Source organism: Vicugna pacos, chromosome 13, assembly GCF_048564905.1.
Source record: "Vicugna pacos chromosome 13, VicPac4, whole genome shotgun sequence".
In the NCBI taxonomy this organism is placed as follows: Eukaryota; Metazoa; Chordata; class Mammalia; order Artiodactyla; family Camelidae; genus Vicugna; species Vicugna pacos.
Window position 1 is genome coordinate 1030770 of NC_132999.1, and position 23002 is coordinate 1053771.

Sequence of the window (23002 nt, forward strand, 5' to 3'; positions counted from 1 at the left end):
GAAAGCACCTCTCAGTTTTCTGATCTCCTTTTTATAACTTGTTCAAAGTCTTCCAGGGTGTTTATGATCTGGTATCTGTTAAGTTAGCCTGCAGACCTGCAGGCTGGGGCAGTCAGGGCAAGGGATACTTCTGTGATGTCTGCTGTGTATCTGGTACTCTGTTCAAAGTGTCACTTTTCAACAATTATGAGAGCATTCCATTTGAAGAAGCAGGCTTGAAGAAATAATTTTTCTATCATCACGCACCTGCTAAGTGGTGAACTACACATTCAGACCCAAACTGGTTTGATCTCAAAGGCTGAGCTTTTTATTCATTGACCCTCATATCTCTTTGAAAGCAGTTTTCATGTTTTAGCCTAAAGGTGGCCTCTGGACCCACCACCTTAGAGATGTGTTTTGTTGATTTGCAGTGTCTTTGAATTTCAACTAGTGATCAGCATTGGAAAACTGGGAAATTTCTTGATGAGGCTTATGGATTTCTGGATTTTTAGGGATGAGTTGAAAATCCAGTCACTGGTAGGCTGTGTTCCGACCTTCTGGGGCAGAGAGGTGGGGCAGTAGCTGCCCTTTGTAGATCGGGGTGTGTAGTCTGCGTGGTCCCCTCACCCTGGCTGGTGATGTGTGTGGCCTGCAGCACTGATGTTCTATTACCCGCCTCAGTCCTCGTAGGTGTGTCATTCACGTCTCTGCCCCAGCTTCCCCTTGCATGGATGACTCCAACCTTTAAAAACAAAACGTTTTTTGGACTGTGACCACTTATCCAACTTCTAATATATTGCTTGTCATTCTTAATTTTTTCAGAAGTCCTAAAAATTTGTTAATAAAACCTGTGGTATACATAATACTTTTTATCCAGTGTTAGCTTATTAGGTATTTTTTAAATCTTTGTTTTTATAATAGTAACAATTTGAAAGTTCTAAAGAATGATGATTATAATTTTTCCACATCTCTTCATGTCAGTGAGCAAATAAAAAAACCACTACTTTTTTACTGGGATGAGACTCACAAAAAAGAAATTGATTGAAGATCATATAAATAACTTTTTTCTTTTAAGAATGGGTTATAGAGATATCGCCTCCCACTAGTCAGAATGAGCACCATTAAAAGTCCATGAATGATAAACACTGGGGAGGGTGCGGAGAACAGGAAGCCTCCTGCACTGCTGGTGGGAATGTAGTTTGGTGCAGCCACTATGGAAAAACAGTATGGAGATTCCTTAAAAAACTAAAAATAGGCTTATCATGTGATCCAGCAGTCCCACTCCTGGACATGTATCCAGAGAGAACTCTTAACTCAAAAGATACATGCACCCCAGTGTTCATAGCAGCACAATTTACAATAGTCAAGACATAGAAACAACCTAAATGTCCGTGACAGATGACTGGATGAAGAAGTTATGGTACACACACACACACACACACACACACACTGGAATACTAGTCAGCCATAAAAAAGAATAAAATAATACCATTTGCAACACCATGAATGGACCTGGAGATTATCCATTCCAAGGGAAGTAAGCCAGAAAGAGAGGAAAACACCATATGATATCATGTATTTGTTGAATCTAAAAAAAAAAAAAAAGACAGAAGTGAACTTATTTACAAAACAGAGACAGACTCACCGACATAGAAAACAAACTTATGGTTACCAGGTGGGAAGGGACAAACTGGAGTTTGAGATTTGCAGATACTAAGTCCTTTATATAGAATAGATAAACAACAGTCCTCTATTGTATAGCACGAGGAACTAGATTCAATATCTTGTGTGGCTTATAATGGAAACGAATATAAAAAGGTATGTGTGATCAGGATTTATTTAAAATAAATAAATACTAAAAAAAAAGGAATGTATGTATATATATATATATGACTGAGGTATAACATGGTACACTAGAAATTGACACAAAATTGTAAACTGACTAAATGTCAATTAAAAAAGAATGGGTTATAAATATAAACTCTGCTTTCAAAATGAAGACAATGAAATGGAATAAGAAGTTGAACACTAAGCATTTTTCTAACATTGTTGGTAGATGACGGGTTTGGCAAAGAGAAGATTGCTGTGTAACAAGTCTCTGGGACCAGACTTAAAATTTTGGCTGTTTTTGATGGAAGTTTTTCTGAAATGTATTACATATTTATTGTGACCCTAAAGTGGACTGAGTTTAATCTTTTCTTAAATGGTTGAAGTTTAGTGTAAGAACAACTTATTGTTTTGGGCTCTCTTGTAGTTTCTGTTTTTTATTTTTCCAGAAACAACTGAATGGGCATTCTAAATTTACTCTAGATGATGGTGTTTCTTATTCTTGTATCTAGTTTTAATACTATTTCCAACTTTTTATTTAAATTTCCTGGTTTTCTTGCAAACCTTGAGGATGTCACCTTCCGATGAACTGTTTCTAATATATTTTCTGTGGGGAAAGTAATCATACTTGACATTTGCCTGTAAAGTGGAATAAATAAGTTCTGAATCTTCTGTGCAGTAAGATATATGAGCTTTAGTCATTTTTTTTAACACATGTTTTGGCTGTGTAGAGTTTAGTGTTGAGATTGCCCTGTTACTTTGTAAACAACTGAGATGATGTATTAGTTAAAGTGAGGCAAAGTAGGATGGAGAGAGGAAACTGATGAATAACCAGAAAGACACAGCAAATAAAATGCACATTCCTTAGGCTTCAGGTAGATCATTTCTGAGATTTGAATCATGAGTACTCTGGCTGTCAACTGATACACTAGGTTATTGATATTAAACATAGCCTAAAATGTCTGATTGTAATACGCTCTCCAGAAATGTAAATTATCTGTGAAGAAAAAGTACTTTCTGTATTTAAAGGAAAGATTAAGCAGGAGGTAGAAGGCAGGGGCTCCGGATGCTCTGTTTTGCTGTTAGTTTGTAGTAAGTCGCTGCTGTGCATCATATTACAGGTTTGGTGACATGATTCACATGAAGTGAAGTTTCTTGTTCATCTTTGAATTTTACTACATTCTAATGGTCCAGAAAATTTTGCCAAAGTTAGAGATACATTTTTAGGGTGGCCTAGCTTCAGATGCAGTCTATATGGGGTATCAAAAAATGGAGTTTGTTTATGTGGAGAGATTTGGGGGCAGGGCAGGGGCAGTCACTGGCTACAACTGCTAACACAAAGTTTAATGAGAGGCCTGTGTGGCCACAAGTTGCAGGAAACAAATTGTAGGTGCAAAAGGCTGTGAACAGAGAAACACATGGTGCCTTCAAGTCCGAGCCCCAAGTCGCAGGGCGCTCACTCCGGGCTGCAGGACTTGATTTGTGTTTTGTGTTTTCACATGAGCAAGTCTGTGTGACAAGCTTGGGCAAACAGCCCCAGGGTTGTTTTTAAAAAGAGGATTTGATTTATTGAATGATTGTTACTAATTCTTCTAGCAACTCTGAAGTCTGCTTGTTCTGAGTGAAACCCAGCAGGGCCAGCCCTCCCTTAGCTGAGCTGCCCGGCTGCACAGCAGCGGGAGGAAGCCGCGCTCAGGGCGGATGGGAAGCGCGGGGCGGCCCCCCTGCCCCCCCCCCCGAGTCAGACCCCCGGGAGGCAGTGACCCTGCCGCCCGGCAGCGCGCAGGCCTCGGCTCGGTGCTCGCGGGGCCCGTCCTGTCCCGGCCGGGCTGCGGCAACAGCAGCGCTGAGACCAGGTCTCAGGGAACGCGGGCGCCTTTGGCTGTTGGGTGAATTCATCCCGAAGCTACTGCAGTTCCAACTCAGCAGCTTGTGAACTTGCACAGGGAAAGCTCCGCTGTTCAGTCCCCAGACTTTCTGGTGTGTCTGTGCCTCTAGGAGTCATGATGCTACAGCCTGGAGGGGGAAGAGAAGTGAAAAACACAGGATGTAGGCGTAGACAGAAATGCCAAGACCTAAAACTAGAGTTCCAGATATGTATCTATTTGCAGCTGAAATGAGAATTTATTCAGCTGGAAGGACGTCAGCCAGCTGGGGAGGGCTTTCTGAGGCGGCAGGGAACGGCGTGCAGTCTAGTGAGGCGCGTGCAGGTTTACCTGCCTGGAGGGCGGAATCCAAGGCAGGAAATAAGGGGAGATGCTCACAGGACCATGGGAACTGCGACTCTGATTATTCACATAACAGGCCACGATAACTGTGAGGCAGAGTGTTTGGAATTTTGGTTGGTTGAGCAGTTGGGATATAATACAATAGGAAATAAATTAGCTGCTTGACGAACTGGGTGATTGAGTCATGGATTAGGGAAGTGATTGCAGGAATAAATAAGAGTAGAACAAGAAATTACATGGAAGAAAAACTGGTCAAACTTGGCAAAAGTTTGATGTGAAAGTATCAAAATTTCTTGAGGGCTCACTCTCTGGGTTGAATTTGGACCATAGATGCTGTTGTTGGGAAGAGTCTGATTTTATAAAACTTTGAGGAACTCAGTCTTTGAAGTTGAAAATGTCTAAAATTCTGAATCCAGATAGGAGGTTATAGGTTGGGGTTTGTGTCAAAGTCCGATTGTATCCTACTTGCAAGCTAATACTTTTGTTGGGGGTTGGTTAAAAGTTTGCATGGTCCTTCAGTAACCTGTGCCTAGTCCTTTGGGAAGCGTTGGTCCAGATAGTTGGGAGGTAGAAGTTTGGTGAATTTGGAGAGGAGGGGAGAAATTAGACGTTAAGATACATTGTCAATTATATTTCTCCTTTACAGGTATATATTTACTCTCCTTAAGCTGGAATTAGACTCTTCAGCTCAAGAATATGCTTGATACCATCGATTATATGTGAATTGTAATTCCTGTTTCAGAGACAAGGTGGAGGAAACTGTGATCTCTGCATTGGAGGCAAGTGTTTACGTATGATTTGTGGAGCAGAATTACCTTTTCATTCATTTCTTCTTGCATTGATGATGGCAAAGGATACACACATACACATCTTTGAACTTTGAAGTTTGGATTTAGTTTTCAAAAGAACACAGGTAGAATCTTATACTTAGGAATTGAGTGGGATATTTATACACTGCTTCTTTTCCTAAGAGTTAAGTACGTTGTTTGTAAAAATGGTGAAGAAACTGTAAAGTGCTTTGCAAATATTGTTAAAATTATGTTGTTTCCAGACCTAGTTTCTTTTGGTATCCGTCGGTTAGAAAATATGGATAAATAAATGTATTTTTAGAAGTTGAAATACTGGAACATCATTACCAAACATCATCTAATAGAACTGAAAAATTCTGTGAATTCCTTCTCAAATACAATTTTATCACTTTTTAATATTCATCATTCAGTCTTTTAAAATGCCTGTTGTTATGAGTTTACATCATAGTATTCATGTAGTTTTGTATCCTTCAAGAAATTAACCTGTATTAAAAAATGTATACGCAGAGCAGAGCCCGCAGCACTTGTAGGAGGCGGAGAGGCGGTTCGGTTGTCGCAGCTGGAGGGGTGCTCCCGGCACCCAGTGCCTAGAGGCCAGCGATGCTGGTAAACGGCTTACATGCTTAGGACAGCCCCCGGCAACAACGAATTATCTGCCCCAAGTGTTTGCGGTGCTGAGGCTGAGAAACCCCGCCCTAGCAGAGATGTGTCACTGTTGTCACTGTCTTCTTTGGCTTTTTTGCATTGTTGTTATTTCCCACGGCTTGCTGTCTTCATTGATTACTCCAGTTGCGTAAGCTTCCCGTATTCTTACCCTGTGAAGCCTCCCTCTTCCAGCGCTCAGGCACTGCAGTCAGAACAAGTGGAGTCTGCTTTCCAGGGTTGCCCATGCTTCTCTTCATCTTTGAGCTTGTGTTTGGGAAGAATATCTGATTCTGTTAATTTATAGCAGTGATGGAATGATGGCCCATGGGGATTATCTCAAAACCAGCCCAAACCAGTTGCTTCTTAACCCAGAAGAGCCTGGATTAGAAGGGTTTTAGTTTCTGTGGGGGAAGATTTTTAAGGCCCTTAAGCAGCAACTTACTCTGCAAATCTATCTTCACAATTAGTTCTACTCAGCTTCAACTTTTCACAATTTATTTTCTTCAAAATTTTAACTCAGAAGTCCTAAAAAATCTTCATATCTTTCTCTTAACTCCATCCCTCTCTCCCCTTATTTTCATCTGTAACATTTTTGGCAGAATTGTTTTATTTACACATCCAGATTTCCTGGAAAGAGACAGAGGCAGATGGTTTGAGGTGCAATATGGGAGAAAGGTGAGGTCATGAGGGTGGGTTTAGGATATACTGCAGGATGTGGGATAGACAGCTATCAACATTGGGGGAGTGACTAGAGCCATTGTGTGTGTGTGTGTGTGAGAGAGAGTGTGTATGTTAGATGTTGAAAGTTACAGTCCTTTATGTGGGTCGCTGATGTCTCTCCTTGTGTCTGCACTTACTTGAAATGGTGTACAGGAGTTTCAAATTGGTGTGGAAATTAAATTATGTACATGTTTCCACTTTTGGATTTTTAAGTTATATTTCATAAGTGGATGGAATTTAATACATTCAGTATTAAATCAATGTTTTATGTCCTTTGTGATTGATTTAGTTTATAATTTATAGTTTATTATTTCACTTTGAGCCAGCTAGCTGCATTAGTTTTAATTCTTAGAGACTAGCTTGTCTGAAAAAGTGGGTGGGTTGGAATATGCGTATAACTGTAGACACACTCTCCTTTCTTGAACTTTCACTTGTAGCTCTTAGGTGTAGATATTTGTAGAAAATAATTTGACTAGTTTCTAATGAAGAAATAGATAATGTAGCTAGGTTTGAAGTCACACTGTACAAGTCGCTTCTCCAAGACTGCAGCAGTAAAGGCACTTAAGTATGTTGCTGAAACATAAGACAAGACTGCTCCTCGAAATCTGCCTTTGTCCTACAAGAGAACAGCTTTGTTAATGGAATTTAGTTCTTTAAGATCAGGGTGAATACATAAATGTTAGAAGCCCTGGTCAGCACAGTGTGATGCCTAAGACATGGTTGATGACTCAAGTTCCTTAGGAAGAAAATACAATTTTATGTTGGGGAAAATACTCTTGTTATCTGGCTTGTAAATTGCACAAGTGAAAAGGCTGTACAGAACACCTCGATTACAAGTGATTTTCCTGAGGAATGGGAATGTGCCAGCCTTAGCTTATTCATACACATCATCTCATATATTGTAATTGAGTTTTTCTGTAAACATGAAGATCTGTGATGTAAAAGATTTTTGCAGATTTTCTTCCTCTATTCATAAGATTGATCAACTTTCTTTCATAGAAAAGGAAAATGATTCACTTTGTTTCTTACGTAATATTGCTCTCCCACACAAAGATGGCACTGAGCCACCGTCAGTGAGCTGTGCTGATGGTCTCTTCTCTGAAGTCAATGGCATGTTCATTCTATGTTTTTTGCTCTGTTACATTTAATTTAGATCAGAACAGAAGATCGTAGGCTTTAGATTTAGGAGTTAGGAAGGAAGCTTTTGTTCGCAGGCACTCCTGGGAAGCAAGATACTGTCTCCTGATGGAACATGAGAAATAACCCCAAGGGCTGGCGCTTAGGGCAGGCTTACTGTGTGCCAGGTTTCTGAATGGAGCTGATACACCAAATGCCCAGGTTAGGGTGTATCAACTCACATTCCACAACATCTCTGTAAGGCTCTGTTACTCTCATTTTATAAATGAGGGAACAGGATCAGGGAGGGTAAGCTATCCAAGTAGAAAAGGCCTTTAGCTATTAAGTGGGGAAGCCAGGATTTAAATGTGTTCAGTCTGGCTCCAGAATTCATGCTGTTAAAAACTTAACTGCCTCTAAGAAACATGTGCGTTAAAAAGTATAATGAGTTTGTTAGATTCTGCCACTGTATGAAGCTTGGATCATTTTACAATCAGAGCATAATTGAGGCTCTTTGTGCTTAGAGTATTTGAGCCATTTGGCTTTCGGTCAGTCAAGTTCTTTGTGAGGTTTTTGGTTGTTTTTGTTTTTGATGTTAGGAAGTATTTGCAATTAAGAGAGGGTAAGCAGCTTACAGAAACATTTTATGCACAATACCATTTCAGTTTCATCAGAGATAAATGTATATATGTATTCATTTTTTAAAAGCTGAGGACAGGTAATAAATCTCTAGATGGTGAGATATAGGTTCTATCTTTTACAAAAGTATCTATTAGAAAAGAAATCCCTTATGTAATTTTGTGATCAAGTACTCATGGAAGACATCAGGGGGGAAAAACATTTTTTAATGGCAGAGTACCTTTAGTAAATACCAGTATCCTGGTGTCTTTCAAAAAAGTTACAGGAAATAAAATGCTTTTCTCAAATTATAAAAAAGAATAGACCTGCTAAGCTCTCCAGTGGCAAGGAGACCAAGTTCTGTTTTTTCTGCTTAGAGTCTGCTGGCCATTTTCCTCTTATTCCTGTGTGTGTGTAGGTAAGTGAGTTTTTGGTGTAGCTTTACTTTCCCCCCCAGTTTTTCTTTTAACTGCAAAAATTAGTTAAATCTGTTTTCTCCGTATTACAGGTACAATCTAATTATTCTTCTACCAGTTTTACACATAGGCATTTGCTTGATATACTATGTTTGTTTTTTCTTAACTTTTTATCTTAAAAACGTTTATATTTTCTAAAAGGTTGGTAGTATATATAGTCCAATGAACATCTGTATACTTTTTACCTAAGTTAACTAATGGTTATCTTTTGCCACATTTGTTTTCTCTCTCTTAATATATATTGTTTTTTTGTTCTGAACTCCTAATTTCATGCCCTTAAATACCTGTTTGCATCTTACAAGCTTAAGGGCGTTGTCCTTACATAACCAAGAAGATTATGTTCTCTTTTTAAGTGTGGGGATGTTCAGATTTCCCATGGGGCTTGCAGCTACTAGGCACCACGTGAATTTATTTTATGCAGATTTCTGGTGATTACAACTAAGGACTGGAAAGTAAAAGCTGTTGGTCTGCTTTTTATGAATAGATAATGTCATAGTAGAGAAAAGACACATTGACCAATAACTACCCTGCAGGATGGAGCGTTTTATATAAGAATGATGGCACAATAAGACAATAGCCTAGAGGTTATCACAGCATTATGACCTCTTAGGATAAAGATATTAGTAAGGATGAGCCTGGCTCAAGAAGATGCTAAAGTAGAGGACAAACACACAAACAAAACGCAGTACTAGTCCACGTGGAAAGGCATCTGGCACATAGATAAACTTCAGTTATCCAGAAAGTTTCCTCAGTGGAACCTGTGGTTTTCCTTTGATGTCAGATCACTACCTTCTTACTGTACTCTCACTTAAATGGATTTTGTCTGCATCATTGTCGGGAGACAGATCTGTTTTCTCCGTTGTTAAGGACTTTACATGATTAGAACATCGTCAGTGAGTGTGACACGCTTTAGCAGAAGGGAGAAAAGGAGTTAGAGGTCGGCATCCTTTGAGTCCTTCCTGGTCTGCTCCCTGTGGATCCTGTGGCCTGGCTTGGGAAATGCATCCGAGTGATAAAAACAGCTCCAGGTCTGTATTCAGGGACTACAATAGAATATTCATTTTTTTCATTGTTCATTGTTGTATTATTTTTACTCCTAGATTTGTAGGTTTGTTTCCCTGTTGAGTATTTTTTTATTCCCTATTAATTAAAAAAATTACTTAGACTGAATGGGTTAGAATTTTCTCTATAAAAACTTAATTGCTTTTTCTCAATTACTATGTCTTCCTATTAAAAAAAATTTTTTTAACACTCAGCAGTTGTCATTCCCTGCAAAAATTAGACTCAAGGGAAATGTAGAATGTCTTCATAGTTATCTGATTCTATCCAATAAAAGTTGTAAAATTTACTATGTTATTAACATGAAACCTTATAAAAAAAAAACCCTTTTCATTTTGGGGTAGGTTTAGACTCACAGAATGTTAGTGCTAGAAGGAAGTTTTGTACTCTTGGTTGGGTTACTTAACCTCTCTGTGCCTCATCTTAAGATTAATTGTACTTGTCTTATATGGTTGGTTTGAGGTTTAAATGAGATAGTATATTCATTGATTAATTAAGCCGTAATTTACTGAATTCTTACCTGCTAGGCACTGTATGCTATTGTAAGCATATTAATTCATTTAATCCAGGTAACAACACTATTAGGCACAGATACTGCCATTTCGCTTATTTTACAGACAGAGAAAGTGAGGCACAAAGAGGGAGGTAACTTGTCCAAGATCACTCAGCTAGTAAGTGGCAGAGCTGGGGTTCTATCCCATGCAGTTTAGTTCTACTTATAAATAAAATCTGCTGCTTGCTGAACTGTTGAAATATGAAGTAAGACGTTGACCATGTACTTCAGTGGTTATTGAAAAACTTAGTTGCAACAGCAGTATGACAGTTACATTGCTGTCCAGAAAGTCATGCAAAACAGTGCTGAAATTTGCATGGGTAATTGCAGAGACTGGTATCCGAAATGTGCTCATAGCATCAGTGGAAGATTTTTAAAAACCTTATCTAGTGAATAGATCTATAATAATTTTATTTTTTAACAAATTGCACTTTGCAAATGCTAGACCTATTAGAAATTCTGATACTTCTTGGATGAGTATCATAGGATCACATTTCCTGATAACTGATACATGGCTCTCATCAGCAAGATATAGGCTGCTTTTTTTTTAAATAAATATAAATGAAAACAGATATTTCCATGGACCCGTAAGTGGATTCTTTAATTCTTATGGCAGACATTTACTGAGCCCCTGTTTTCTTTCTTACTCTGTCCTAGGTAATGAGGGTACATCACAGAACAAATCTAAGTCCGTGTTCTTATGGAACTTACATTCAAGTGGTGGAGGGATGTGTCAATAAATGGTAGTGTGAAGGAAGGTAAAGCAGGGCTAGAAGGAGTGTGATTGGGACATAGGCTTTCAGACAGGATGATGAGAGACAGCTTGTGAAGAAATTGAGTAGATGTCTGAATGAAGTGTGGCAGCCAGCGCTGCTCTGGGGGAGGACGGTCCAGGCAGAGGGACAGGTGTTGAGGCTCATGTGGCTGCAGAGTAAGGGGCGAGTGGCAGAAGGTAAGGTGAGACAGATACGGGAGTGGAGTGGGGGAAATGCAGCCTCCTGGAAGGATCACAGCAGCCTTGTACACCATGGCTAGGACTTCGAGCAGCTGGGAAACCTTTGGAAGGTTTTGAGTGAAGACTGACATGATATGACTTCACTTCAACATTATTCCTCCAGCTGCTGTGTGAAAAGGAGACTGCAGTGGGGCGAGAGCGCAGGCCAGCTATTTGTCATGAGTTTTGACTGTCTAGAACCTTTTAAATCTTGCTTTGTTTGGTACATTTTCAGCCTTAAGAATTTCATCTCCCTAGTTTAGACTCCTCAGCCTTTCATTTGCAACTAGGACACAGACATGCACACTAGTCTTCTTAAGTAGCTCCTCTAATCAGGAGCATCGCTGGAGACCTGGCTTCTGACTGAGCAGGTGTGGATGCTTGCTGAAGTCTCGCCAATACTGTGCATCTTTCAGACAGTGGTGACAGGTTTCCCCCTAGCCATTTAAAGCTTGTGTTTGTGGTACACAAGGGGCATTGTACAGGCAGGGCTCTCCACTAGGGTTGATGTTTTTCACAAGATATTTTGGGGGTAATTATGGGATACACTCCTGCTTCTGGGAATACCTGGATATTCTTGAGGAAGGTAAAGGTGGGGAGGGTGCCAGTATTATTGTCAAGTAATACAGTAATACTTCCAGTAAAAGAATATTGTTTGGGAAGTATGGGAATTGAATGAGATCATAATGGAGAATGCTTTATTGTTTATGGAAAAGTCTATAGATTCTGGGCCAGGTTTCCTTTGTAGGATTTGCATGTTGATTTGCAAGAAACACAAAACCTTGTATCCATATCTGTGTCTGGTGTTCCTTTGCTTGGCTCATGATTTCTCTTGGTTCGTGCTTGTTCTTAAAGAAGCAATGATATTGCCAGCGTTTATTAGGGCATATGTTTTCATAGGTTGATGGAACCTGGAGAGTCTAGCAAGTAACAGGGGTCAGGAATAGGGTAGCTGATTAGGAACTGGAGTAGACAAGTAGGCAGGTTGGAACTAGGGCATCAGATCTGTATCAAAGGGAAGATAAGATAACAAATATGAGTAGATCAGAGGCCAGGGTCTGTTCAGACATGGTTGAGGAGAGGAGTGAATATTTAAGTGCATCAGTGAGATTTGGTGTTAGAGCTGCATCTGTCCCTACTTTTTGAGCTTTTGACTGGTTGCTAAGGTACAGGAACAAATCTCAGTTAAGTAGGTGCAGGCTCCGCATGTGGAAGCAGGCAATTCTGTGGCATCTGACGGAGTCAAGTAGCGCAGGAGCTGGAGACTGGCATGGGCTCCTGTAGGGGAAGCTGTGCCAATTTCAGTCACCAGCTGTGGAAATCAAATATATATATCTGGTGTATAAGAAGTACATTCTTCTGTATTATTTCATTACATGTTTTTCCACGTCTTCGAGGTAGATGTCAATTTAGATTTTAAGCTGGTTTAAAAGGTCCCTATTATATGCTATATTTAGATAATTTTTTTCTTTTTCTTTTTTTTTTTTTTAGTCATAGCAAAAATGTGAGCCAGTAACTTACCTTGTTCATGATGAGGGTAATAAAATTATTCTATAAAGTTATGAAGATTGAAACCAAAGTTGTCTCCTTGGCACTGTCTCCTAATTGCTGTGTGACCTTGGGCTTCTTATAGATCTCAATTTAATTGTCTTTTTTATTTATTTATTTATTTATAAAATGGAGGTACTGGGGATTGAACCCAGGACCTCATGTATGCTGAGCACACACTCTACCACTGAGCTATATCCCAACTCAGTTTTCTTTAAAGCAGGCTAGTAGTTCTTACTTTATAGGCCAGTTGAGCGGATTACATGAAAAGCTGCAGCAAGTGCTCTGTAAGTGTCAGCTATCATTACGTACAGTAATGGTTTCTAAACAAGATGTTTATCTAGTCAGGCTAGTTTTTTGCACCTAGCGAGCTATCTGTACATTTAAAGAATTGAATACATTTTTGAAATAAAGGAGACATATATAGTTTTGGCTTTTTAATTTTTTCATTTATAGATGTGAAATGTGAAGCTTTAAAAAAAATTTGTTTTAAACACATCATTTTAGCCAGATTTTCATGTGAATTTTAAAATACTAGACTTCTAAAGTAGGAATGGGAGTGAACCTTAGTGTAATATTATGAATATATTGCATGATGAAATTAAAGATATTTGTATTAAAGTCAAGAGCAAAGTGCAAATGCTCTCATTCACTGTTACTCTGCATGGCTTGATGGTCCTAGTTAGTGTAGTAAATTTATTAAAAAAAGATACAATTATAAATAAATGAATAAAATATTTAAGTATGGAAACCAGAATCAAATATATGTATACACATTCTTAGAAATTTTTATTGTGAAAATCAAGGGGCTCGTGAATCCCCTCTAGAGGCACACGGATCTCAGGTTAGAACTCCTGTATAGTGGGGGGAAAAGGTGGTTATCACCACTCAGCACTGATGAAGTTGAGTGCTTGAGTAAACTTTCTGTAGGTTTGGCATCTGTTTTGGAAGCTCTGCCTTTTCAGCCCTGCCATTGTCATATGAAAACAGTGATAGAAAGTACATACATGAATGAATGTACAGCTCTGTTGAAAAAACAGATGGCCAACCTCGAGTTGGCCTTTGGGCTGTAGCTTGCCTACCCCTGTTTTATTTTATTTGGGAATTTTTTCTAATCAGTGCATTACTTGTGACATCAGGTAAGGCATATCGTGCTTAAATGGTAGCACCGGTGGTCACTAGCCTGATGAACATACTTAACGTTAAATGCCTAGATTAAAACAAGCATGTAGATAAAGAAGGCTCTCGCTGCTGGTGGAAGTCAGGGAACTTCTATGCAGAGCAGTTGCAGAGTTTCTCAAACTTGAATATGTATGCAGATCACGGTGGGGATCAGGTGCATCGGGGTAGAGCCTGAGTCATTCTGGGATCAGTAGATGTGAGGTGAGCCCGAGATGCTGTATTGGAACAGTTCTCCTGGAGATACCCATGCAGCTAGTTCCTGAAATACAGTTTGAACAGCAAGATACCACATGTGAGGGAAATGCAAAATGTTGTACACACAAAAAAATTTGGTTGGTTAAGGACTGAAACATCCACAAACACATATTTCCAGGCTCGGGGGCAGTGGTTAATGAAGGAACTTGTTATTGGAACACGCGATGAATAGCAGGCTCCCAGGTTTACTTTTAGCTTTTCAGCCTAAATGTTGAGTCGGACCTACAGTATCACTCACAAGTTCTTCAACATGGTCTAGTAGCACCTCCCTCAGCTGACATTGTGCCTTGATGTTTGGTCCCCCAGCTCCTCTGGTGCTTGTGACCACTGGCTGCCATTTAATCTTTTATTTCCCCAATCTCTTGCTACTTACATCTGTCCTAGTAGCAAAATATCATTTATGAATAATGAGTCACTATAGGATGCTTAATAGTTTCTCAGAGGTGAATACAATGTTGATTTTATTTATTTTCCTGAAGGAGGGCAAGTTGAAATGTTTTGAATTGTTTTTGGTTTTGATTCTGGACTTTATTTTTGGAAAAAAGTGTATAATTTAGGGATAAGGAAGAGAAAGGCCAAATACCCGTATGCCTACCATTTTGTTTCAACATTTTTCTTTAAAATTTTTAAACAATCGTTTTATTGAGGTATAATTTCTATACAAGAAAATTCAACAATTTTGAGAGGTGAATGTAGTTGTGTAACCACTACCGTAGTAAAAACAGTGTGGAACGTTCACATCAGCCTGTAATGTTCCTTGTGCTCTTTGCAGCCAGTTCAGAATACTTTCTGATTTCCATTTTGATTTTTTTTTTTGACCCATGGGCTCATTAGAAGTGTGTTAAGTTATTATTTGGGGATTTTTCCAAGTTTCTGCTGCTGATTTAGTTGCACTGTAGAAAGAAAACATGCTCTGTTATTTCAGTCTTTCACATTTTATGGAGACGTGCTTTAAGATCTAGAATTGAGGTCTGTCTCGGTGCACACTCCATGTGCCTGTGAGAAGAATGTGTATTCTTTGTTGGGTGGAATATTTTGTACATGTTCATTGGGTCAAGTTGTTTGATAGTGTTCAGTCCTTGTTTTTTGTCTACTTGTTCAGTGAGGACTGTTATGATTTCCAACTATAATTACAGATTTGTCTACCTGCATTTCTGTCAGCTTTTTCTTCATGTACTTTGAAGCTCTGTTATGTGATACACACTGAGGACTGTTACAGCCTTTGGATGCGTTATCAAATGTCTGTCTTTATCCCTCAGATTTTTTTGGGGGGGTTGGTTGCTTTGAAATTCACTTTGATAACACGGCGGCCCCTCCGAGCTAGTTATGGGTTAGTGTTTGGATGGTGTGACTTCCCGAACCCTTTTACTTTAACTCATCTTTTTGTGTGTGTTTAAAGTGCCTTTTAGACAGCGTGTATTTACATTTTCTTTTTTGAAAAACAAGAAAATTGCTTTCTGTCATTTAATTAATACGTTTAGATCATTTACTTTTAATGTAATTATTTATATGATTGAGTTTAAAACCACCATCCTACTATTTTTCTGTTAGTTCCGTTGTTCATAGTCTTTTTTCAATCCTCATTTCCTACATTCTTTAAGATTAATTTGCTTTAAAAATGATTGCATTTTATCTCTGCTCTTGGTTTATGTAATATACCTGTTTATTACATATTTTTACAAGCTGTGCCTGGGTGAACAGCGTACATTTGTAAGTTACCAGTGTACACCTTTAAGTAAAATGCCCCTTGATGCGTGGTGTGCTTCTATTTCTCCTCCCCTCCATCACGCTGTGTTCTCATACATTTTAATTGTATGTGCATCATAAATGCCACATTATGTAGTGGTTTTTTAAGTACAGTCACTTAACTCTGAAAGAGATTTTAAAAATGAGAAAAGAAGCTTTTAAATTTTCTTATATATTCATTATTTCTGGCACTATTCTTCATGCCAACACAGATTTCCAGCTGGATTATTCCTTCTGCCTGAAAAACTTTTAACATTTCCTCACTGCAGGGCTACTGGTGATGAACTGTCAGCTTTGATGTCTGAAAAAGGGTTCATTTTACTTTTTTTTTTCTTTCATCCTCATTTGTGAAAGATATTTTCATTGAGTATATAATCTTAGGGTGAGATTTTTTTTCTCATACTTTAAACATGTTGCTGAATTATCTTGTGACTTATGTAGAGTCATGCTGTCATTGACACCTTTGTTCCTCTGTGTGTAATGTCTTTTTCTCTAGCTCCTTTGGTCCTAACCCACCCACAGGTGATTGTAAGGGTTTTTGTCCCTAGATTTCAGCCGTTTGCCCATGACTTGTCTCTGAGTGGTTTTCTTTTATATTTATCCTGCTTAGGATTTGTTGAGTTTCTGGGATCTGTACACGGAAATTTATCTTTCACTTTTCCCCCATCATGTTTGTTTTCGTGTATTTTTTATAATGTTCCTATAACATGTTTATAATAACTTTTAACTTGTTTGTATACTGATTCCATCATCTCTATAATTTGTTTTTAATGTCTGTTTTTTTCCTCTAGTAATTGGAGAAAAAATATTTTCCTGATTCTTCACATGTGTAATAATTTCTGATTGGATGCAGATCATTATTGATTTTACTGTTTTTCTGTGTTTGACTTTGTCTCTCCTTTAAACACTGTCAGATTTTTTGGAGGGGTGTGAAATTAAACTACTAGGAATGAGTCAGATCCTTTGGAAGGTGGCCTTTAGACTGTGTTAGGGTAGGTCCAGAACGACCTTTAGCTTGTGGTTAATTATACCCCATGAATAAGGTGATGGTTTTCTGAAGACTTTACCCAGTGCTCCATGTATTACAGGCCTGTCTTCTCTGGCTGGTGGGAGTATGAACACTTCTGAGCTCTGTATAAGCTTTGAAGAATCCTCTGCTTACTTTCTTTGTGGTTTATTTTTCTGACCTGGGATAGTTGATTCACTCACATGATCAGATTTGTGCTCAGCCAGACACGTAAGGGGATCCCTCCTCAGATCTCCGAGCTTCCTTTCTTTGTGGCTTCCTCTTCTTTCGTACCCTGACCCACAAATCCTAAATGCCCACCCTCTCTGCACTCAGGTATCTGGCTCCTCAATTCAGTGAGAGCAGCAGCCTCTGTCTGGTTTCCTTCACCTGCACATGGACCTAGAAACTGCTCTCAGGTATTACGTTGGGCCAGTTGTAGCTCTTAACCTCATTTGTTTTTCCTCCCATATATTTTTTCTAGTTTTCTAACTATTTATGGTGGTAGGTTAAAGTGAGCCCCTTTTCCTCCATTATAGCCAGAAGTAGAAAGTGATAGTAATTTGTGTCCTTTTTCATTTTTGCCCTGTTGTGAATCACTTCCATGAAAATTATGCATGGCACTTTACTGCTAAATTCTTCAAAATACATATCCAAACATTCCGATACTTTCCCTACCGTATAACCACAAGGTTTCTGTATTGAAGAAAATTAACAGATTGTCCAGGATTGTTTCCTTCTCAATTGGGTTGTCTTGTCTTTTCGTTAGTTAGTTTTTTTTTGTTTTGTTTTGTTCTCATATGTTTGGACAATGTCATGTTCATGGTTACGTGGCTCTTCTCTGTCCTGTTGCTGTTTTTTTCTGTGATACAATGTGGGTAGCTTCTTTTTTCCTTGTCTCTGAGACCAATGTATTTTTTCCCCTCAAGTCACAGCTTGAGGGGCTGATTATTTTGTGTTTTACCTACTTTTCTGGAGTCATGGGACCGTGATTATATACAGCCAAAAATGGGCAGAAGGCCAAAACAAGCAGTTCTTCAATGAACACATACCAGTGACCGATAGGCACATGAAAAAATGCTCAATCTCACTAATTATCAGAGAAATGCAAATCAAAACTACAATGAGGTATCACCTCACACCAGCCAGAATGGCCGTAATTCAAATGTCCACCAACAATAAATGCTGGAGAAGCTGTGGAGAAAAGGGAACCCTCCTACACTGCTGGTGGGAATGCAGTTTGGTGCAGCCGCTGTGGAAAACAGGATAGAGAGTCCTCAAAAGATTAAAAATAGACTTACCATATGACCCAGTAATCCCACTCCTGGGCATATATCCAGAGGGAACCCTAATTCAAAAAGACACCTGCACCCCAGTGTTCACAGCAGCACTATTTACACTCACCAAGACATGGAAACAGCCTAAATGTCCATCAACAGATGACTGGATATAGAAGTTGTGAAATATTTATACAGTGGAATACTACTCACCCATTAAAAATGATAAAATAATTTGCAGCAACATGAGTGGACCTGGAGAATGTCATTCTAGTTAAGTTAGCCAGAAAGAGAAAGAAAAATACCATATGATATCACTCATATGTAGATCTTAAAAAAAATACCCACAAATGAATTTATATATAAAATAGAAACAGACTCACAGACATGGAATACAAACTTGTGGTTGCCAGTGGAGAGGGAGGTGCGAAGGGAGAAACTGGGAGTTTGAGATTTGCAGATGGTGTATATAAAACAGATAAACAAGTTTATACTGTATGGCACAGGGAAATATATTCAATATCTATTAGTAGCTTATGGTGAAAGAGAATATGAAAATGAACGTATGTGTATGTTCATGTATGACTGAGGAATTGTGCTGTGCACCAGAAATTCACACAACATTGTAAATTGACTATACCGAAAGAAAGAAAGAAAGAAAGAAAGAAAGAAAGAAAGAAAGAAAGAAAGAAAGAAAGAAAGAAAGAAAAAGAAAAGAGAGACAGGCAAAAAGGATTGAGAGGAAATCATGTAGAAGGTGGTCAGTGAAGATGCAACACATAGACATCCCTGAGGATGAAAATCAAAGGAACAAGATGGAACAAATATTAAAAATGGTATCTCAAGAATTAACTTTGATGAAATGAAAAATGGAATATATATATATATATATATATATATATATATATATATATATATAAAGCCTACATCACATGCCTGGGGGAACTGACCCAAGGTGGCCAACACCAAGGACTATTGTAGTGAAAGTGTTGGACTTTAAAGGAGAAGGGAAGTCCCCTGGGTGTCTGAGCAGTGTGATCAAGGACAGAAAATCTGATTGCCAGCAAGCAAGGAAGTACAAATTAAGGATTCTGTGCCATTTCAATCTTCCAAGAGTCAAGTCTGCAGGCAAGGACTCCAGGAAGACTGTTCCTGAGAAGCAGCTTCTGGGGTGGGGGTGTCCCCTTGGGGCACCCTCTCAGCAGAGGGCATCTCTGTGGGGTGGGGGTGAGGGAGCCCTTCAGCGCTTCCTCAGGATCCAGCGGCTGTCTTGGATCGGAGGCCCCCAGGGGCCCCTCCTGCAGCCTGGCTTGGTCTGGGCCACAGTATCTTCCCTGGCGTTGGTCTTAGATGATTCAGATGAAAACCACTGGTTGAGGCTTTGACCGAGGCCCATGCCACCCAGTACAAGTAGAATATGGCTGTGGAGATTGTTTTAAACATCACATTAGAAAAGGAAAAAGAAATAGGGGACATTAATTTTAATAATCAGTTTTATTTATCCCACTATGCCCCCAAATTAACAGTTCAACATACAATCATTATAAAAGCATATAGACATGGATATCTTAAAATTCTTTGTTTTCACATTCAGTTTCTGAGATCTTGTGTGTCTCAGGCACAGTGCACCTCAGTTCAGACCAGCCATGTTCCCATTGCTGTATGTGACCAGTGGCTTCGTGGTGGCTAGTGCAGATCTGGGCGGGTTTGTGGATAGTGTGACAGCCTGGGAGGCTGGCTCTGAACGTGCTGGCCTCTCTGTGGTGAGGCTGTGCTTGGGAACACCTTCAGATGCCTTAGGGACGTTGACTCAGGCCAACACCTGAGGACACACAGCCTGCCAGCGGGGCGCTGTGGACACATCCCAGTGCTCTCTGCCCCATGAGGGGGTTGGAGGCCGGCAGTGGACAGTGCGGAGGTGACCGCAGTGGAGAAAGGACAGTGGCCCTGGGGGTACAACCGTGGAAAGGAGGGCACTGCAGGAGCAGTGGAGAGGACGGGCTGACTCGGGGTGTGGGCAGCAAGCGCGTGACCCCGCCAGGCCCCCGTGTGCTCCGGGCCTGGCCCTGGGGCCCCGCGGCGCAGCCCCCGCCGCCCTGCCCACCGCGCCCCCCCATCCCCGCCGCCCGTGTGCGGGATGGCGGCCGCGGTGCCTGGCCCGGCTCTGCCCTCGCCCCCCGCCGCTGGTCCCGTGGGAGCTGGATGGCCTCCTGGAAATCAGCCGCGTGACCCACTCGCTGCTGAGCAGGGGCCTGACCGGACACTCACCCCCCCGCGTCCCCCCCGGGAGCCCGGCCCCGGCTTCCCGCTCGCCGGCCGCCGCAGCGGCCCCGCCCGCCCGTGAGCAGCAGCAGCAGCGCCGCCGCCGCCGCCGCCGCGGGGGGGATGCCGGGCGCCCCGCCAGCGGGCATCCAGCGGGGTGGTCTCAGGGCCTCCACCCTGCCCCCCGACCCCCATCGTTTCCCGCGCCCAGGGTGCTCAGGCCCTCCTGGCCTCCCGTGTGAGCAGGGGCAGCCGTGGGCCAGCCCGAGGGGGTGCGGCGCGGTGGCGGCTCGGGCGGACGGCGCGGCGGGGCCGGGGTGGGACCCATGCTGCCTGAGGACGGCGGCTGCCGGGTGGGCACTGCCTGCACGCTTTGAAGTCTGCAGACGTTGGAACGTGCTGGGCGCCTCTCTTTTGCTTCTACTCTGAGATGTTGGGGAACATGAGGATCAGCTGGTCAGCCACCCTCCCACCCACCTACCATTTGACTCCTCTATTGAGCAGCACAAAGCGACCCACTGGGTGGGTGGCATGGCTGCTGGCCGCAGGGTCGTGCGGTTCCGCCTCGTGAAGCGGCCCACATCCTGGGGTGGCCCTGGGGCGGCCCCTGCACCCTGGATGTCCACCTGCCTGAGGCTCGTCCTCTCTGCGCCCTGTTCTGTGTCAGCACAGGCAGGAGTGTGCGTGTATGTAAGAGTGTGTGACTAATAGATCAGTGGGGGAACATGAGTGATGGTGGGTGTGTAAGAGACAGTGTGTGCATGTATGTGAGCGTCTGTGTGAGTGTTATTACCACTGCTTAAAAATAAGTGTCTTTCGCTTTTACTTTGCTGCATTACTGCATCTGAACATCCCACCACGTGCTGGCTTAATCACAGCTGATGTCTAGGCCTAGATTTTTTTGATCCAGAGGGGCTGAGCTTTGACCCTGAGGGCTGAAGGGAGGCCCTCCTACAGCCTGATCGTACCTGTTGTTGCCCTCATCTGTCTGGGACCCAGCGTTGCTTTCCTTGTGGGGAGGCAGGCCTGTTCCTGGTGTGTGGAGCTGTTCCTCTGAGCCATTGGCCCAGCCCCAGGCAGCAGAGGGGACATGTGGCCATGGCCACAGGGGCCACAGGTGGAGGAGCCTCCTTGGGTCGGGGGTCCCCACGCCTGGCTGGGCATAAGTCACCGGAAGCAAACTTGAGACCACTCATTCCTGTCAGCTCCCTTCTGAGTGCCTACTTTATTAACAGGTGTTTTTAAAGTTGTTATAGTTAGAATTAACTGAAAAATATTTTTATTATACAAGTAATTCCCCATAGTTGTAGAAAAGCTAGAATATATATATACATGGAAATAATTCAATTCCTAATGATTTCCATTGTAAAAATGTCTTCTAGAGTTTTTGCCGTATGGTCAAAGACAATGTACTTTTTTATTTTGCAGAAATAGTTGTTAATAGGCATGCTGTTAAATAGACATTTTCCCCCACGTGATCTCAAAGGAGAGCAGGCCGTGCCAGCAAGGGTATGCACGTGCTTGCTGTGCTTCTGGAAATCTGCTTAAGTCATGGCCAATGTTTGCAGGATGTGCGTTGCTTAGGTTAGTCCATTTGGAACATTTGCAATGAATTTCTGTTATGTCCCTTAAATGATTTTTGCCCATTGCTTAGAACTGGCACCTCCAAAGGGGAAACGCAACAGAACCCCAGTGTCGGCAAGTCCAGAAAATACTTTACAGTGGGGGCGGGAGGTGGGGAGCAGAGTTGGGTGACACGGGAGCTGTGACTTTTGGGTATCACTTTGGGTTGCATTTTTGATTGTCTAGTGTTTTGTCCCCCTTTTAAGGGATTCCCAGATATCTTGCAAAAGGAACAGTTGAAATGTTCCCTGGGCTCCCTTTGTGGCCACTGCACTGCGTGCACACATCGCCCACCTGTGCTGGTCATCTTGGTGACATAATTAAGATGGGCCGAGGCCTCAGAAACACCAGGAGCTGTGGAAGGACTGCGGGGCGGCGGGGGGAGGGGCAGGTGAAAATGACACGAGGAGGAACGTTCAGCAAGCGCTGCAAACCCTTCTGCTGAATCACTGTGTTTTCTGAAGGATGCTTCGGGCATCTGGATGGAAGCTGGGTGAGGAGTGTGGAGTTAGGGAAAGAGATTCTGAGGCTCCGCCCTCTGAGCTGGGCCCATGTGGGTGCCCTCTTCCCAACTGTGGCTGATGCTAGGGAACAGCTACGCTGTCCAGGGCTGCCTGTCCTGATGGTGACAGGAGTCCCGATGTCAGAGCCGAGGTGGCCAGAACTCACGTCAGGACCTCTGCCCTCAGTTCCCTGAGCCTGCCCTCCATGATGTCTTCATCATGTCAGTGAGCAGAAGGCTGCCTTCGCCTGGTGCTGCCCTGGGAGCCCGTGGGCGGGTCTGCAGAGCCCGCCCAAAGCCCAGGCGCCTGGAGGCCAGGCGATCGCTTGGAAACCCAGTGTCATGTGTGTCAGAGCTGCAACCTTGGCACGTGTGCTGGCTGGGACCAGTGTGATGTGACCTTGGCCTCCTTGGGCCCAGAGACCTGGGGTGCAGTTCAGGCAGGCACACACCAGAGCAGCTCTGGGGGCCTCTCCCTTCTGTCAGTGCTGGCAAGAGCCATCCTGTATTTTTAGGTCTTCTGGTGGAACCCTTAATGCTTCATTAGCTGGAAAAGAAGTTTTGTGTGTCCAGGGTG

General features: G+C 41.9%; 1 protein-coding gene across 1 annotated transcript in view; it reads left to right on the forward strand.

Moving 5' to 3' along the window:
• LOC140700566 (tRNA (32-2'-O)-methyltransferase regulator THADA-like) overlaps nucleotides 1-23002 on the forward strand; it is a 99836-nt gene that overhangs the window by 72398 nt on the left and 4436 nt on the right. Inside the window, exon 5 of the mRNA XM_072973989.1 lies at nucleotides 4777-4813. Within this exon, the coding sequence (XP_072830090.1) occupies nucleotides 4777-4813 (37 nt within the window). The remainder of the gene's footprint in view (nucleotides 1-4776; nucleotides 4814-23002) is intronic.